We start from the raw sequence: 20,483 nt of genomic DNA on the forward strand, positions 1-20,483 counted from the left end.
CTTACCTTAATGCATAACATTATACATATCTGCAAGGAGATGTGTTTTGCATTATGGGAGATACTGAGATAGGAGTGATGTTATCTTGCTCCACCTTTGCAACGAGTTGCCCGGTATTGTACCACCTACCCCAGTCCTGAAGATACTTTCAGGTGCAAACTTTGTTTTGCTCACACTTGGATAAAGGATTAAACTAAATTTATTATAGTCTAACCAAGTGAAAAATAAACTTTCAAAGTCCTAAAATTATGCCACCTATTAGCTTTAGTTGGGTGTTCTTAGCCATTGGATTGATTGTTTGCAGATGAGGGGGTTTCTCATATGAGAGGCAGTTTGATGCAAAATTGTTCCAGTTGAGGTAGTTCTTCAGGGCTACAGCAGATTTAAGAAAAAGCCCCTCAAATTTAAACTTGCTTGGGTGAGTAACATGACTTTTTTTCATAGTATCCTGCGATGGTATCTAGGTCATGACCTGTCCAACCTTAAGTGGCTATTGTGATGGATAGATGTAGTCTCGGTATTCTGATGTTGGCTATCCTACCCATCTGGCAATAGTGTGAATGATTGAAACTGGAGGGTATATCTGGTAGATAAGGGGTTGCTAACTTTCTATGCAGTTTGTAACTAGTCACAAGATTGTGCTTTTTAAAGATCTTGGCCACTTTTTCAGACAAGCCAGCAGATATAAGGAATGTAGATGGATTTGCTGCTATCTGTTTAAAGAGGGTTAGGATTGTGGGCAAGGATGTTAAGTATTCTTTCTACCCTGGTTGTGGGGGGAATAGTAGCCATTGTCTAAAAACATGTTTAATATGAAGTTGAGGTCTGTAGTGAGTGCAGTGCCATTAGAGCAATTAAGTTTGCCCTGTGGACTAAGATTTTTATAGTACCATATTGTTAGAGGGGATGTGCCTGTTGATGATGAATGTATTTACTTCTGTGTGTGTTTGGGGGGGGGGGGGGGGGTTTCTGTCAGTGAAGGCCAAAGATCCATCTGGTTGTCTTGTCACTAAGGTGTTAAGAAAGAGCAGACTGTTGTTACTTTTCTGTTACAGCCTTTATCACACTGTTTTCCCTGAGGATGACAATATTTTCCATATAATAAAACACCTCAACAGTTGTTTGCATGTGGCTTTATTGATTATTCAGCCTCTGCTATGGGAGAACTGACTGGTTAGTCAGCATACATGTTTCAGAAAAAAAACTGGTACATACTGTGCTCTTAAATTACCACAATTTCATGAAGTATCAGTATTTTTTTATGGTGGAGAAAGATGACTTTTCAAAAACTCTATGCTTTTGTACCATGCTTTAAATTATTCTGTCAGCACATTCACAACCTTCTCTAGCAGTTCATTTCACATACCCAGTTCCTCTCTCTCTCTCGATAGAAAAAACCGACTATTTGCAATATATCTTTTTTCAACTTTTATGGATGGCTCCTTCCTGCCCTCATTTTTGACTAGATCTTATGAAATATTGCTATCTATTCAGTGAGATACTCAGTGGAACTATACTAGAGATAGTGGAGGAAGCAGGGGGGGGGGATCCTAGTGTGATGATCAATAGAAATTTGAAGTTCCACTGAATGCTAGTTCAGGAGACATACTGCAAAGGTTATCAAAGCAGTCCAGAGGACTGCTGATACTGAGAAGGATGCTGACTAGAAGAGTGGTGATTCCATTGTATAAAACCCTGGTCAGACTATAGCTACTCACCAGGATTGGAAGGAGATAAATTAACGTTGAACAAGGTACAGAGGTGGATAACAAAAATTATATCAGGATTATACAATGTTAGTTATGAGGATAAACTGAGTACACGTGAACTGCAAGGTTTGGTTAGATAGAAGTTAGACAGAAGACCAAGAATTGATATGATTGGGATATTTAAACAGTTGAGTGGTAGTTACAGGATTGACAATGGAGAGAGAGCACCTTAATATGGTAGAACAAGAGGAAGGAGCAAGGACAAAAAGTCATTCCTGAAGTTGTGAATGGTTGTGGTAAGAGGGTAAGAAGTGCCTTTTTTTGCATGAAGAGCAGTTGGACTATGGAATACATTGTCTGATAGGATGGCAAGAGCACAAACTGTGGACAAGTTTAAGAAGTTGTATGATAGACTTTTTGTGTCTAAGATGGGCTCCCACAATGAGTCTTGTGACTATGGAGGTCCTGAATAGTAATAATAATAATAATCCTACATTGGCAATACAAATATAGTTATCGGTATTTCTTGTCATCCTCTTATCAGCTGAGAGGTGAAGCATGTTGTCCACTCTGTTAGATTTATTGCAACCTATCAGTGCACAGAAGATAATCCTCTTTTTTATCCCCCCCCTTTGCTCTGGATTAACAAGTCAGCTGGCTTTTTGTCATGTGGAAAAACACCAAGATTATGCCTGATACCCATTCCCATCTTATATGTTAAGGATACATCAGAAAATATAGCCAAAGTTCTCTGCACATATGATCTCCATACTATACTTTTAAACCTTTCATTCAGCTAGCTACTTTCATATGTTCTTCTAAAGATTGACTACATCCTCTTGAACATCCTGGAGTGTATAAAGTTCCTTGTGCCTGCAGGTTAGCCTACTTTGGACAGACTGGTAGATCAGTTAACATCTGCCTTGATGAACACAAAAATTACATCCAAGATCATTGGTATGGTAAATTAGGATTGGCAGACCATGCTCTGGATACTCCTTCACATAGGATCAGATGGAGAAAATCATCTATATTACATAGAAGTCATTACAAATCTGTCAGACTATTCTTAGAGTCAGCATCAGCTATGAAGCACTCTCCCAACCACAACAAGTATAGTTACATTCATTTAACAAAGATCTGGGAGAGCATCAGTTTAAGCTCTAATAGCTGGATTTCTCTAAATTAACTTTGTAGTTATCTGTCCCATAGAGGCAGCACCATTAGGTGGCAGTTACAATTTAAATTGTTTCTACAATTACTTCAGTGCTGTGTGCCTATCACAGTTATCATTGTACTCAGATGATGCTGGGTAGAAAACCATCAAAATATTAGTGAGTCTAATAAACATTTTTTTTCCTCTTGATGTTGGTTATACTGTTAAGCATTATTATGAATAGCGAAGATGATTTTGCATACCCTTAGTTTCAAAATCAGCCAATGATCTCTAAGTGTTTGTAGCCAGACTAGCATTGATGTGTTTATAGAATGTGTCAGAATCAGTTGAGAATAGATATCTGGAATGCAACTGAACTTTGAGAGTAATATTACCAGTCTTGCACTTTTTGAACCACTGAAATCGAGTGTTGTTACTCATAATTTTTTTTGCTCTGCACATTTTCAGACTGCTTCTGCTGCAGTAGATTCATGTTTGAACTCATAAAATAAAAGTTATCTTTTTGAACAATAAAAAAAAATCATTGACATTTTTGAATATTTTATATTATTTTGGATGCAAGAATACACTTGTTAATTTGCTAACAGAAAAATTTAATTATTTATTGAATAAAATGGAAATACAATATAGTTGCCTCTTGCAACAGGGGCCAAAGGAATGGTTCTTATAGTGTATAGTTTGCTATAGTCAATTCATTTTTAAAGAGCATTGTGCCTATTGGGCTTTGGTTGGGACTTTTTTTTTTTTTTTGGTAGTATGTTTTCATGGAAGTCAGCTGTATAAAGACATAAATTCTGAAATATGTTGTCACTTGAGTATTAAATTATGTAAACATTTCATTCTTGTTTTCATTCATATTACATCCAAAAAGATATAAGTAGTGTCTATATCAGAATCAGATATAAATAAGTTTCAGTCATACATAACTTAATTTCTAAGCTATTGTTTAATTCGCTTCAATAAAATATTAATTTAAAAAATGCTGTGTGTGTGTGTGTGTGTGTTCTATTCAATAGTAAAAAAGCTTCACACAGTAAAATTTGTAGTTAATAAAATGACTTATTAATGTATAACTAATGTTTTTTTTTTCTTTTCAGAAACCTTTCAAGAACGAGATCCACGCCATCTGGGAAGAGCTACATTTACACTAGATGAGGTAGGTCTATATGAAATAAAAGTATAAACTGAAGTAATAATGAAATGTTTATCTGTCTATACAAATGTACTTGTCTGACTGGCTGAGTGGATGGCATCTCTGCTCTCCAGTCACAGGCTACAAGTTTGAATCCCACTGTGGTATAGATTTGTAAATGTCTAATGTCTTCATTGTCAGTCTGAATCAATTACCACTACCCTGCTAATATATTTGCAAGCCTTAACTGGGTTTGGAAAAAAAATCCCAAGTTTGGTCTCAAGAAGAGTTTCTGAATTATCTAACCTTCAGCCCATCCACAGAACAAAAATTCTGGTAGAAAGACTTATATGTTAGCTCTTCATAACTGTAATTTATGAGGAAATTACATTGTATACAGAATATTAATTTTTTTTTATGTTGGGCCCATATACAGGAGGTTGGCTGGTCAACCTATAGTACATTAGTACCGTATATGGGTGATGGGTTGTGTATTACATTTCATTTGATCGCCTGTATATTGTATTCCTTGTGAAATACATCAGGGGAAAGACTGTTCCACAGTAGCAGTAACAGGGATGAATAAGGAGGAGAAACTTGTTCTGTGGGTTTCGAAGTGTACTGTAAAAAGATGTTGAGCGGCAGCTGTACGTATTCCAATGGGCTTAGTACAGGGTGGAGGAATTATTGATGCTGTTTCAGATGAACCTTTCCCATGAAAGTATTTATAGAATATACAGATTGCAGAAACAAAGTGTCTATGTGAAAGTAGGGGGAGCGAGTTGGTGAGGGATGGGTCATTTATTAGTCTAATTGCTCTCCTCTGTATTGAGTCAAGCATTTTGAGGGAGCTTTTTTGGAGCCCCACTCCAGATGTGAGAGCAGTATTCAAGAGCTGGGCGGACTTGTGACTTGTATAGTGTTAACAGCTGTTTAGAGATGAAGTAGCGTCCTGAGCGAAAGAGAAAACCTAGTTTTTTGGAAGCTGAGGATGCAATGGTTATGATGTGTTTTATGCCAGGATAGGCTTGATGTCAAGATAATTCTGAGAAGAGAAATTTCGTCTTGTCTGTGAATTTGAATGTTATCAAAAACAATGCTGGGGGAAAAATGGTTCTTTTTTGTGAGAAATAAGACAGAACTGGGTTTTACTAGCGTTGAAGTTGACAACCAATTACAATAACTTTAATTAATATTTCCAATAGTTTGACAAAGTCAACTCACCATCATCAGGGAACACAGAACAATATGATATGTGCACACAAATATAGCACCTCTGTAGTACAATTGGAAGAACAATAGTAGGTTTCGCTCTTTCATTGAAAAAGGTCTGAGTTCGATTCTCATCATGACATGAAGAATCCTTATATGGATTTTTGCAATTGAAGGTGAGTTAGCTGATCTCATATGGAGGTAGCAGGACTGAAACTCGGGTTTTTCATCCCACATACAGATAAAAATACTAGTAGTATTGGTGGTGGTTCAGTATAGTTGATGGAGTTGTAGAGTAGATGCCTTCCCTCGATGAGTCTTTGAACTCCTAGGAGGTACCAAGAAATAATAATAATAGTAAATGAGACTGAAGAAAGCCAACCAAAGTTTGGCCTAGAGTCCTAAATAATGCCACCTAGTGGGCTAAATTGAGTAGTCTTGGTTGCTGGGGCTGTAGATCTGAGGATGAGTGCTTCCCAAATTTGGGACAGTTTCATGCATTCAGATTCGTTGAGGTTTGGAAAGTTTCTTAACCCCCCAGCTGGGTACTTTTATGATCTGTGTGGTACAAAAAAAATTTACGAGTAAGTCTGTAAGATCTGGTGACATACCAACTATCCACTGTGATACAGTAACCTTTACTCACAAAAAAATGGCCCATCAGGTGAAGAACAGTTTTAGTGCTAACTGGTAAGTAAACAATAAAAAATATGCTTTATTTTTCCTTTTCCAGTAGTATACAAAAGAGAATCACAAATATAACCACTTTCTGTTTTGCAAAGCACAAAAATTTTCAGTCCAAAATGGGTAGCATTGAACATTTATCAAGCCAGACAACTCTATATCTGAGTCACCTAAGTTCAATCCCAGTATCAATTCTTCATCAGAATCAGATTCTGCTGCCATTATATGGATGTAATCTAACAGATATAAGAAGAATCAAGAGCTTGCAAACATTTTTTAAATGATATAAAAATCTTGAACTATTTCAAGATATGAAATACATTACAAATTACACAAATAACTCATCTGTTCAACAAATATAATATCAATAATGTCTATCAAAAACAGCTATTTTTAGAAGGTATCTCAACTCGTACATCAAATGCTCATGTGAAGGAGAGATCATGCGCAAAACTGAAACTGCATCCCAGTCAGTTACTGAAGATAATCACAACTGCCCTCTTTGATGAAAACTAAAAATAGGTGAAAGAAGTAATATATCCATTGCGTCTAAGCATTGCATGGTGAAAAAGTGGGATCCTCAGTAGAAAGAAGCAAATTAGAGGCTGCCCAGTGGAAATTACGGGATATGCAGATGGAGGCTTAAGGCTGAGGAAGATTCCAGAATTAGCCTCTTATATTGGTATTTACTGCAGTGGAGTAGAGTGGCCTTCTTCCAGCATATCCTGTGGCAAGTGTCCAAAGCATAGACAGCAAGCCCAAAGTGGCCATAATGATAGAACTGGATGTAGTCCATGTGTTCAAAAATTCTGATATTGACTATCCTCCCTCTTTTAATAGTAGGATAATTTTCAACTGCAAAGAATCTGATAAACACATGGCAGCTCCAGAGAGTGTAGCTATTTGGTAGGTGAATAAGGGATGCCAGTTTTTTATATGGTCTGTAGTTGTTGGAAGTTTATTTTTCACTTGGTTAGACTATAACAAATTTAGTTTAATCCTTTATCCAAGTGTGAGCAAACAAAGTTTGTGCCTGAAAATATCCGATCTTCAATCAAAAGCGGACCAAGCTCTCATCACTCCTTGTCTCAGTATCTCCCATAATGCAAAGCACATCTCTTTGCAGACATGTATACTGTTATGCATTAAGAGAAGGGCCACTACCTCAGTCCTGAAGATATTTTCAGGCACAAACTTTGTTTGCTCACACTTGGATAAAGGATTAAACTAAATTTATTATGATCTGTAGTTGGTTGTAAAGTTGTATTTCTTTAGCATTTTTTGTTAATTTTTCAGATGTACCCCAGATATATGGAATGGTGATAGTCGGTGTAGTCTCTGTTCTGGAGAAGGAGGGAGTTGCAGTTATGGGGTTTTAATATTTTTTATTTGGATCTGGCCACATTCTCAACACTTTTAAGTATTGAGAATTGAGAAAGTATTGAGAATGTGGCCAAGTTCAATGGTTAGGACATGTTATCAGAATTTTGCCCCTGTTATATAGGGGTTTTATAATCTGTCATTATTCAAAGGGGAAGAGGACACGTATGTACTAATATTTTATTTTATTTTATTTATTTTTTTTGTAAATGGAGAATATCTGTGATCTATCAGGCTGGTGTATAATTAGAGTATCTAGCAAGGAGAGACTTGTTGTTTTCCTTTTCTAAGGTGAACTAGTCCTAGGATATTGGTTCTTTAGATGTGTTAAGAAAATATTGAGAGTATCTAGGCCATTTGGCCAAACAGTGGGTTTAGCCAATCTTGAGGCAGAGTTTAAGGCTTTCTCTTCAAAAATCTTCATGAAATAGTTGACTGAAAGGGGGGGGAGCGAGGAGCCTGTGGCTGTCCCCTCTATCTCTTTGTAGAATTTTCCTTGCCAAATGAAATAGCAATAGTTCATGGTGAACTGAAACAGAGCTGAGATATTGGATATAAACATGTCTTGGATAAGGTCTAAGCTGTCTTTAAGTTGGTCATTAGTGAATAGAGAAGAGACATCAAAACTGACTATTATGTTTGTGGATTTTTGGTACCCCATATATCTGGAGGAGGGAGTCTAAAATTATATGGTTTGAATTTATTTGTGATCTCCACAGTGACCTTTTTTTAGGAGCTTGTGAAGTGTTCAGATCTGTGTATTGTGGGATCAAAGTCTAAAGGAAGGTATGAAATCTATAAGCTTCTGAGCAATCTCAGAATTTCCAAACCATTGGGCTACATCTGTTTCCCCCCCCCCCCTCTTATGGCCTTGCCAACCATGTTTTGTATCATATAAATATGAGATCTTCAGCCCAACAGCCAAGATCAAGATTCTAGGCTCAATTTTGTTTACCTTTCTTCAGTCTTATTTACCCAGTGCTAATGCCTGCATGCATATATCATATTGTTCTGTGTTCCCTGATGATGGCAATTATTGGAAATATTATTTAAAGTTATCATAATTAATATTCAAAACAAAAATGTGCTGTAACTTTTCAGCCTTCTATAACTGGATTAGTATTTTGCCAAGACTATAGACATTTCAAAAGAATGTGTAGGATATATTTTGCATAAAGAACTGCAAATGATCAGTCTTGGGACTGGTAGCTCAGCAGCAATTTTCTCCATTCTGCTCTGTCATTGGCTTTCTTCTTAACCTGGTAACTCCTCAAACCCATGCTATCTTTGACTTGGTCAAGAAAGCTTTTCCTTGGTCTGCGTCTTCTTCTTCTCCCCTCTATTTTGCCTTCAGTTATTCTTTTCACAAGTCCATCATGTTGAAGTATATGTCCAAACCACCTATCCCTTCTAATTTTGATTGATTTTATTAGAGTTCTTGTTTCGTTTATCTCTCTCAGGACTTGTTGGTTTGATTTTTTCCCCGTCCATTTTATTTTGTTCATGCGACGTCAGCACCACATTTCAAAAGCCTCCATTCTTCTTACATCTTCTCTGCCTAGAATCCAGGTTTCACATCCATACAGTGCAATGCTCCATATCAATGTCTTTACTAATTTTTTTTTCAATTGTAGGTTGAGGTTTTCTGTTAAAATGCTTTTCATCTTAGAGAATTGGGCTTTTGTGTTGTTTATTCTTGATCTTATGTCTTCTCTTGTTCTGCCATCTTCTGTTATTAGGCTACCTAAATATTTAAAGCTTTTCACTTGTTTTATTTGTTTCCCGCTGATGTCTATATGCTCTGTATTGATAGGGATTTTGCCTGTAACAATTATTTTAATATCTTATCTGTGTTGATTTTCATTTCTGGATTCACCATTACACACCAGAATCCAAACAGCAGTCAAAACAGTAGACAGAAGCCAGTTGTTCAGCGCCAAAGAAGATGAAGTCGGTTCCATCAGCAGGAAAGGGCATGGCATCAGTGTTTTGGGGTGCTAAAGGCATTTTGTTTATTAATTATCTTGAAAAGGGTAAAACAATAACCAGGAAATATTATTCCGATCTTTTAACCAGACTAGACGAAAAAATTTGTGAGAAAAGACCCGGCTTGCAGAAGAAAAAAATCATCTTTCATCAGGACAATGCACCTGCCCACAAAAGTGTTTTGACAATGGGAAAATTAAGGGATCTGCACTATGAATTGTTGGAACATACACCCTATTCCCCAGATTTGGCTCCCTCTGACTTCTATCTCTTCCCAAAACTAAAACTGTTCCTTGCTAGTCAGTGTTTTTTTTTCGAATCAAGAGGTGATTGCAGTTGTAGAGGGGTATTTTGCAGATCTTACTGAGAACCATTACAGGAATGGGATAATGTTACTAGAGCATTATTGGAATAAATATATTAGTCTTAAGGGAGATTATGTTGAAAAATAAAAATAACTTTGAAATTATAAATTTGTTTTTTAATTGTTAGGCCGAGAACCTTTTAGACCACTCTCATATTGCTCACTAAGCCGTTTGCATATATATTTCCTTGTCTCTGCATCTCACATTCCTTAGCCTATAGCAACATCTAACTAAATATCTTATTCTATCAGTCTCCCTCACACACACACCATAATGCTTCAAAATTACTGTCGCTACTCCCCCCCCCCACAAAAAAAAAAAAAATTAACCCAATATAGACATAATTCACATGCTATCATCAGCAGTAATCTCCCACTCTTCTTATTCTCATGAAAAACATCATATCCTTCCATTTCTATTCTCCATCAGGAGATCATTCTGATCAAACTATGTTTAATTTTTTTTTTTGCATAATGTCTAGTGAGTCAATATCAGGGATTCACAAAAAAAGAATGGAAATTAAAAATTACATGCAACCTAATAGCAGGGTTTTCTCCACACAAAAGTTCAAGAATACCATGTTATGTAAGGTTTGCATAATACAGTATTCTTGAGAATCTTCACTGTTAGAGCGAAACTGTGTTATATAAGTAGCATGTTGCATGAGGAGTTCTGCAATTCTCATAATCATATACAGTAAACCCTCAATTTAACGGACAAAATTTCCGGTGTCTGTATTCACACCTGTATTAACAGGATGTGAAAATTAACACTCTGTTAATTTTAAAATGCTTTTAATCAAGATTTGCTTATAATTAAATTAACAGGTTTTTTTTGTTATTAATTTCCTGTTATTTTTAACAAATTTTGGCAAATAGGCCATCATATGTTGGAAAAACACTGTAGTAATTTAGCCGACATAAATGAGTCACTGCTCATAAAACATGTTTGATAAATGATTAGGATGTGATCACACCAATCGCACTGTAATTGGTTCTTTTGTCGTGTGGCATGACTTTCTGCGGCAGTTTTATTGCACACATTTTCATAATTTTAGGGAGTTAATTATAAAGAAAAACAGCAGAATTCAAAAGTTCAAAAAAAAAAAACTTGTAGTTTTTTTCAAAGCAGGATTACCTAAACCAAGAGCCTCAACATCAAACATTAACTTATCTAAAAGTGTGAAATTGTGTGTAAAACAATTTTTTTTTGTTATTACAGTGTGCTAATATTGATAAAATTGCAGTATAATGTTACAGATATTTTTATTTAAAAAAATTCTCGATTTAACGGACACCCCTTAGTCCCTATAAGTCCGTTAAATTGAGGGTTTACTGTATATGTTATTTTGTTTGTTGCATCTGTGTGCTAGTGGATATTTTTGAGTTTTCTTCCAACTAAAAACTGTTTCATCACTTATATGAACTGTACTAGCATAAAGCTTTATTACTAAGCAAATTAAATAGAAATATAATTTGCATATCAATTATTGTTATAAAGAACTATTAGAACTATTTAAAGTAACATTTAAAATATAGTATAAAATAATCTCCCCTGTATATATTAAAATTCTATTTCCTTTTTTTCAGTGGGTGGAGAAAACTATGTACAGTTAAATGGTAATCTCTAAATAAACAGCTGCAAGCATTCATCTTCCAGTACAGAAACAGCACCTGTGAAAATCCAAACTCTAATTGTTGTGTTTTCAGAATTTTTATATTGTTTGTGATATAAGTGCTTCCTATATTACACTTACAAGACCAAAGTTCTTCCATTCTCCATTATTACCACTACTTCCTTATATATATCTTGTTAATGAAATGTGCATAGTTTTTGAAGAACAGATATATTTAGGTATTGTACATCTACATCAAAAATGTCCTTCCAATTCCTGATGTCATTTTAAACAATATATTGAAATAGATTATCATGTACTTTTCCCTGTAACTTTTGGTATTTTTAATGTTCATTTTTTCTAAAATCATTGTAATTGTAACTGTCCGTGCTTTCATTTTATCGAGCTCCATGAGTTTTTGTGTACATTTTACATTATTCCATATATTTTATAATATACCAAAGTAAAGAGTTGTCTAGATATTTAAACTTTTAAGTTTATGAAAAATTATTCTGTATTTCACAGAGGAACCAAGTATTAAGATGAGAATTTGATAATCAAAAATACTACCTCAAATTTTCTTCATTCTGAAAAACAAAACCACTGAGTCAATTCTATATTATCTTCACTTTTACTAAATATTTTAGCATATTATATTAAATAATTTCATTTTAGTTTTGTAGTACTGCTTGCATTGTGTTTTTAGTTCATTCTCTACAAAATATTCTTCCAATGTTGATTTAAAGAAAGACAGCACTTTTTTGATTTGCATGACATGACAACTTATCCAATTCCTCATTTAAAGAAAAACTTAAAGAAAACTTTAATTTTTAATTTGCTAACACTCTAGTCAGTTATTATACTATTGAAAAAAACGTTATTAAACAAAAAAGCTTTGTTCTGTAATATAATCTCCATCATAAACTATAATTATGATTCATTTTTTAACAGTAATGTTTTTATCTTGTGTTGAATTTTTCATATCATATTTTTTTCTCTTTTTTTACCTCTCTCTCTCTCTCTCTCATATTCTCTTTACCATTTGTAATAATTTATTAAATAATCATGCAGTGCACTAATTTGCTTTAGGTTTTAGCATACCCAAATCACATATGCAGTAATATATATATATATATGACATGCAACGAATTAGAATCCAATATTTATCACTTGATATGAAATAGTGAGAAATTTTTTCTTTCTTAATCATCTTTTTAATTAAATAAAATAGTAGTAATAAAGAATTTAATCTTTATGATACAGAGAGGTTCTTAATGATTTATTTAATTCAACATAGTGCATTTAGGATTTGCATGAATAGGTGTTTCCATTCTATAAAGGCAAATCTGTTTTACTGCATTTCTTTCCACTCTGTCCAGCCAACAAAAAAGCACAGTTATAATCAATAACCAATGTAACTTGGAGATTATATATATATTATATATATAATCTCCAAGTTATATTGGAGATTAAAAACTGTAAATAAACACTCCCTTAATTGGTGTAAATGAGATTGATAACAGAATGGTTAATTGAAAAGCTGAAATCAGTCTTTTCTTGAAGAAACATATTTAATCCAAAATACTGAGTTAAAAATCATCATTATTTTTAGTAAGCACAACTGACCAGTTGTCTAATTTAAGAACTGAAACTGCTTCTTATATAGTAGAATATTCTACCAAGTCATATGACTTTATACTAATATACTAATATTCTGCTATTACCAAAGCAAGCAATTTTTGTCTAATTTGAAGAAATGAGATAAAAGTTGCTATTCCACATAAATGGAGGACCACCTTTAAACAATATCACTGATAAAATCCACAAAATCATGTATGCTGGTGGGCTGAAAAGTATTGAACTACAATCATTGCAGTGTGGCAACTTTTTTTTTAATACAAGCTGCACCAGTGGTAGTGCACAATGGAGATACCGTATTGCTAATTTTATTAGTCTTATTAATTTAAAAATTATACAAAAAAAAAAGATTATTATAGCTCAAAGATTTTCAGATAAAGTGATTAAGATAGAGAGCCAATTAAGGGAGGAGACCAGTGTATTTTATTGTGACTTTTCTATTCATAATAATTAGACTTGAGGGAAATTTCTACTGTTACCCTTACTAATTCCTGCAAATGAATAATGAAACAAAAATAAACTGTCTAAAAAAAAATACATTGAAAAAATTAAAAAGGAAATTACAATAATTAAGTATACTGTAGTAGTAAATTTTGTTAGTATTTGCAATATAAACTCTCAAAATATGTACATAATATTGTAAAAATTAATTGTATTATTCTTAGTAATATCTGTCTTAATAATATTAACTTATTAAGTTAATATTATTAATACTTCATTCCATCATAATTATCATGTTGTTTGAACCCTATATCACTGTGTACTCAGTAGTTGTACATGTTTATTCATGTGGTATCTATTGTGTATGTGTTCAATGATGCTTCCTTTTAAATCCAAGCTGGATTATTTTAGAACAGTGCCTACAAGAATTTCATTTTGAAATTAATGATGGATCAGAATTTTTTAAAACTTTTTAATATTTAACAAAATGAAATAGATAGTGGCATAGAAACTTATATAAGAAATAGACATACATATATATATATATATATGTGACATATTCCAAGATGAAGAATGCATGTGGTCTAGTTAATAATTAGTTTTAATATGTTAGCTAACTGAAAACATTATTGAATTATTGAGAATTAACTTCTCTTGAGAATAATAAGAGAATACTTCAAGGTTAAAGTAAATCTACATAAGCATTATAAAATGAAGCTATAATAACTGTTAGAATTTTTTTACTAAATATTTTTGAGACTGTTCTGTAATGCATAAGTTAGATTAAAATACAGAATAAGAGTAGTACAAGTGTTTGCAGAAATTGAAAACAAAGCATAATGTATATAAGTAAACTAAAATATATAATATATAATAAATTATATTAGCCAGCCTAGTTGGCTGAGTGGTTAGCATACCCACTCTCCAGCCAAAAGGCTGCGAGTTCGAATCCTGCTGTGGGCATGGATGTTTGTGATTGTCTGTGAAAATACTAGTGGTGGTGGGCAGTAAATGGCATTGGTGTAGATAATGCAGTTCACTGTAGTTGGTGGTAGGTGTCCTCCCTCAATGAGTCATTGGACTTCTTGGAGGTGTCATGTAATGTTATTAATAATAAAAACATAGATTATCTAGTAAAATCACTGCATTAAAATGTGCGCTCACCTATGACAAGTCTTTGGACTCTAGGAAGTATCATGTAATAACAATGTTGGTTTTGAAAAATTATTGCAAGTCTCTCTCTCTATGGGGGGTATAGGTGGATGTGTGTAAGAGAGAGAGAAAAAATTGCATGCATCATATGCAAGACTGTGAGTCTTCTTTTTAATTCAAATTGAATTAGTAATTATTTTCTTAATGCTATATTTATTATTTAAGGAAATTTGTTGCACCCATATAGTCATTTCAAAGCAAACAGTGCAATTTATCCTTTTTAATCCAAAATGAATTTTTGTATATTGTACTCATACTGAATATCCGTAGATAGTATTTGCAAGGTTGCAATTGAAAAAGTAAGTGCTTATGTACACTTTGAGCAAAGTGATCATAACTGAAGTTTTTCTCTTCTTAGAGCTGCTAGCTATAATTACTTTGTATAGTTCTTGAGTTTACTGATGCTTTATTTGTCGAGAGTTACTGAAATAATACTTCTTAAAAATAACTTACTTTAAATATTCTTACCTATTAATAACAGCAATAGTGTAAAATATACATAAATATACGTAAATATATAAAAATATACGTAGGTATAGTGAACTCTCAAACACTATTATTACAAGCATATACTGAACCCATTCATTGTAACAAGCCAGCAAAAAAATTCCAGCCAAAGCACTATTAGCATTAGTGCTATTCTAAAAGACACTCATAATATTGGACCTTTTTTCTATAATAGATTAATCCTTTAGTCACCATGAGTTCAGCATACATAGTGAAAATTTACCATGTAACATCTTTTTAAACATATAGTATTAGAAAATCTGTGTGCTACATAAGAAACAATTAAATCGCTAAAGATAAAAATTTATATAGGAACAGTTTCATATTTTATTCATCAGATATGCTGAATAAAATATAAAAACTGAATTTATGTATTAAATGAAAGAAACATATTAAATGATATGCCAAATAGAACAATTTTATTTGCTAGCATTCAATATTCTTTAGATTAGTCATTTTGCTACTTTTAATTGCTAAAATATGAAGAAATTTATTAAATTAGTCTTTTTTTTTCTTCTTGAAATGAATATTATTAAATCATAGTAAATAAAGATTTTGTATATGCTTGCTTAAGGATAAAATTTACATTGTTTTAATCTGTAAGTATAACTAAGAACTGACAGTGAAAACTTTACTATGCAACATAAAATTTAAGAGAGGATTTGCTTCCTGAAAAGCCTCATATTTTCATGTGCCTTCTGTGGAGGAGAAATTTTAAAAGTGCTATAATGATAATATTTGCTATTACATAAATTGCATTATATTTTTGTAGAAAGGACGAAAGTAGAAATTTAGCAAATGGCATATATTATATATATAGACATATTTAGCATATATAGCCTAAGCTCTTACATACTACTATAATATACTATATCTCACTTGAAAACAAATTTCAAGTGATATATATGACTATGATAACTAGAAGTTGCAGTTCTTCTGGAATTGCTGACATGTTATGCTCTGATTACCTTTCTTGTTATACATTTAGAAACAATTTGTTTTTACTAGTGGTACTGTTTCAATGAATACTTAATAAAAGTACCGTTTCAGTGAATATTTTATTATAATTCCAATTTGCCTTCAACACCTTCAAGTTAAAAAAAAAAAAAAAAATCTTGAGCATTTAAGCTGCTTCAAACTGTATTTAATTTTTTTTTTAAAAATCATATGCAGTGCAACTATGAACTATTTTACAGAAAAGATTTGCAGTATTATGTAAATGTCTGTAACTAAACGTCCACTTAGCTTAATACTTCTGCTAGTATGAAAAGCATTAATTCTGTCCACCAATTTTAAACTCAGGAGTACTTAATATTTGTTAAAAATATCTTTATTAATAAGACTTATGTATAATAGCAGCATTTAATATATTTTTATCATATAACATTGCACAATTCAACTTATTACACAAATATAATAGCAGCATTTAATATATTTTTATCATATAACATTGCACAATTCAACTTATTACACAAATATAGTATTTTATTTTATTCTTTTGTTGTTGTATGTTATGCATTACTGTATTATATTTCTGTAACTGGTTAAAATAAAGATTTTGTTCCAAAGGTGGTTTCACTTTATATTTTGCATAGTTCTGAAAATTTCTTTACTAAAAAAAAATGCATTTTTGTCTTATATAGCAGATCAAAAATCCACAATCCTTATGAAAAAGCAACATCATTTTTTCAATATTTAAATATAGAGGATGCAGACTAGTTTGAATATTTATTCATACCTTAAATATGCTACAGCCTTAACAGTATTTTCATATCTTGAACTATTAACTTTAACTTTTTTCCCACATGTGCCTGTGTAGCTCTGTGAAAAATGGTGTTTGCATTCATAGTGTTAGGCTGCCTAAAAAAAAAAAGACCTTTACACATTCTAGTTCAACCAGAGAACTTTTTCTAAGCCTTTCAGTGCAGTTAATTTATCTGCACTCCTACTCTCAATTTACTATCTCTCCTCTCAAACACACCGACATCTATTTAGATTTTGCATCCTTGACAAATAAATCTCACACAACACCTCTCTCTCTCTCTCTCACTAGGTTTGGTGCCTACACATCACACCTAAACAGTATGGCATAGAAAACAGCAGTCACATAATCTCAATGGCTGCCTTAATGCGTCACTCTATGGGTCTCATTGCCAGAGCTATTGTATATCATAACGGTACAAAAGCAGCTTCAGCTAGTGCTAATAACTGGATGAAATTTTGACTTGGAAGCATTCAATCATAATTCCACAGATGGTTGCTGTGCATGAAAGCAACTTCTTATGCTATAGTGCAAAAGCTCTGTTCACTGTGACACTATTATTGACATATTCTGATAATTTAACCAAAAATATGAGTTTGAATCCTGTATTATCTTAGCCAAAATAGAACTTAAATACTAACTTAATCTACCTGACCTTATCCTATACTGAACTCTCTGTGCACACACCTCATGAAACTATACAATCTCTGTTCTATCTAAATCAAGCTTCTTTTCACAACTAGTCATAGGCTAGATCAGTATCCAGAACAATGTACTATGAATATCACCACCTCAATCTAATGAGTACACCACTGTTTGAGAATTCATAAATCAATCCTACAATTATGGGTATGGAGAGGTGACAATCAAGTTAAGTTAGCATCCCTATAAGAATGTTGTCTTTGTTGCACATGACTAGGCATAGATGGGTGTCCTATCAGGGATAGGTGAAGACTGACAAGTAATATTTCTTCGTGGCTAGATATCCGCATTGTTATCTACATTAAGAGTCATATTTATTTATCCACAGTTGATTGATATTCTTTTGCGCACCCATTCAGAACACTGGTCAGAAATCCCATTGCATCAACAGCCATTATAATGCTTTGATTTAATTAAACAGATTCATCTGGTCCATGCCGGTTCTAAATCAGCTGTTGGTTGCTGGTAAAATGGTCATGATAGATGGACCATCAAGCATGCCACACAACTTAGTAACTGAGTCATTCTGCAAGATTACACACTTGTCTTAGCTAAACTGTTCATCACAGTTTTGCTCAATTTCAGTGCAATGCCATACCTGCTTTGGATCCCAGCCTGACTAGCCAATCCTTATTCTCTAACAAATCTGTCTTGTTGACTTCCCTTATCTACATTGCTTTATTGACTACAGTTCTTCATCTTGGAGATCTGCTGTGGATATCGGTACACAAAAATCACACTTTATTCCTTAGCCTTCAACTTCTCTTTTATTGACATCTTCCCTCTTCCACTTTTAAGGTAATCTCTCATTTAATGTAATTTTTTTTTAAAACTCCACACATGAGAATTCTAAGGTCTAATGTTTCCTCTAAGCTGTGTGCATGCTCACATGCACACCCAGTAACTGCAAGCACAAAATTTTTGCTTTCAGAATTTTTAATTTACAGTCAATAATTTTTGAACATACTATAAAAACAAATTATATGATAAATCATACTTATCACTTATTTTATATAGTAATTTAGTTACATTTAGCCTGAGCCATTGGGATAAACTGATGCTGATGCCAGCAAGTTGCAGAGGCATATTTGTTTCGATATCTGCAGGGGGTTCACAAACTTTCTTAGTTCACAGAGCCCCCTTAGTGTCTAAATAATTTTTTTTCATGGCATCCTTAGGCTGAAAGAAATACATAACAGTTCCTTTTATTAAGTAGTTAGGACCATACTAAATGTAGTTTAAAATATCACTGTGGTAAATTTAAAATATCTTGAGACCCCCCAGTGCACAAGTTTGGGAACTACTAATCTAGACAGTACTGTCTAGATGTTTAGTTTAGTACAGTTTAGTGTTTGCAATATTACAGGTTATAGCTAGACAAAAAAAGAGATAAAATTAATATGAGAAACATTAGCATACACAGTAATGCACAAAATATTTTTCATGCACTCAAGATCTATAACACAACAGTGCAGCGTCGGGGAGGGGACAGTAAATTAGAGTGGTGAAAGGAATCTAATAATGAGTATTTTGAAGAGTTAAGAGTTGTATTAGGACCAGGAGCTATCCATGTTTGTACATGATTACAGAAAAGAAAGCAGAGGAATGATGTGGCCAGTTCATTGGTGCAGTGTCCATGGAAATACTAGCAGAAAAGAATTTGCATTACTATAGCAAGCTATATTCTTAGAAGGATAATGACTGATGAAGTGTTAGAAATGAAGGAAGAGGATGTATTCCAAATACTGAGTATGCTAAATGAGGTGGAAGTAAAGGATCTGGGGGTGATTGTGAATAGAGATTTGAAATTCCGAGGACAAATTGCAAAAGGTTGTGAAGAAATCTCAGAGAATTGCTGCAATGTTGAGGAGGATATTGGTTGCAAGAGATAAAAGTGTGATGGTCCCATTGTATAAAGTTTTGACCACAAAACATCTGGATTTCTGTGCTCAGATATGGTCAATAGGATTTGAAGGGGGATGAAGTAACCTTGGAGAGGGTGCAGAAACAGATGACAAAAATGATATCAGGACTGGACAATGTTATGAGGACAGACTGCAGAGTTTGGTGGACAGACAACAAGGGAGGAGTATGATTGAGACATTTAAGCTACTGAAGGATTATTATTGTTAACAACACTGAGATTTTTCATATGGCAGAATGAGGGGAAGGAGCAAGGACAAGTGGGCCATTCCTGGAAGATGCAAAAGGAAGTGGTGAATAAAAGGGTAAGAGGGAAGTTTTTTGCATGGAGGGTGATAGGAGCATGGAATGCATTGCTTGAGAGGGTAGTAAATGTGCAGACAGTGGATGAGTTTAAAGAGTGGTGTGATAGACTGTGTTCACCTACCATAATGAGTTTTGTGGCTCCATAGAGGTCAGGAAATAATAATAATTAAATTTAATGACTAAAGGAGATCTGATCTTTCTGATTGTGTCCTGGATACTCTACGCAGAACTGACTGGAAAGACACCTGTTCCTTACCACACAAAAACCTGGTATTAACGCAAAAATTTAAAAAGCCTGTGAAAATCTAATCATCCACACTAATCTCAACAATAATGATGGTCTAAAATTCTCAAGCATACGACCAATATTCAACTCACATAACCTTTTGTTCTAACAGATAATAATCAGGAGACTGCAGTACTCTGAGATCTTACTCATAATTTGTGAATAAACCTTGGTCTTATTTTAAATACTAATTAGGTTACCACTAATGCTGTTAAAGCTTAATTTGAATTTGATCTCATCATGTAAAACAGGATATAGCTTTGATATACGAGGGGGATCTGGAAAGTTCGGATAAACACCTAGAACAAAAATTGATATTAAAGCAACTGATATAACCAGAAGAAAGAACATATCTTAAAACCCTTTAACCACTATGTTTCATCAAATTGTAATAATTTGTTCTTTTTCTTTTAGGATATATAAGAACACATAAACACTTAGAATAA

The 20,483-nt window shown here is 33.4% G+C and overlaps 1 protein-coding gene across 1 annotated transcript in view; it reads left to right on the forward strand.

Annotated features, from left to right (window-relative positions):
* The window catches only part of LOC150102409 (calpain-B-like), a 913,019-nt gene extending 896,393 nt beyond the window's left edge, over window positions 1–16,626 (forward strand). The window contains exons 21-22 of the mRNA XM_090399770.1: window positions 3,984–4,042; window positions 11,235–16,626. Coding sequence (XP_090255896.1) covers window positions 3,984–4,042; window positions 11,235–11,261 — 86 coding nt within the window. The 3' untranslated portion in view covers window positions 11,262–16,626. The remainder of the gene's footprint in view (window positions 1–3,983; window positions 4,043–11,234) is intronic.
* The last annotated feature ends 3,857 nt before the right edge of the window (window positions 16,627–20,483 follow it).

This window comes from Typopeltis vanoorti, chromosome 10 (assembly GCF_054136105.1).
Source record: "Typopeltis vanoorti isolate ZY-2024b chromosome 10, IOZ_Tvanoo_1.0, whole genome shotgun sequence".
Taxonomy (NCBI): Eukaryota; Metazoa; Arthropoda; class Arachnida; order Uropygi; family Thelyphonidae; genus Typopeltis; species Typopeltis vanoorti.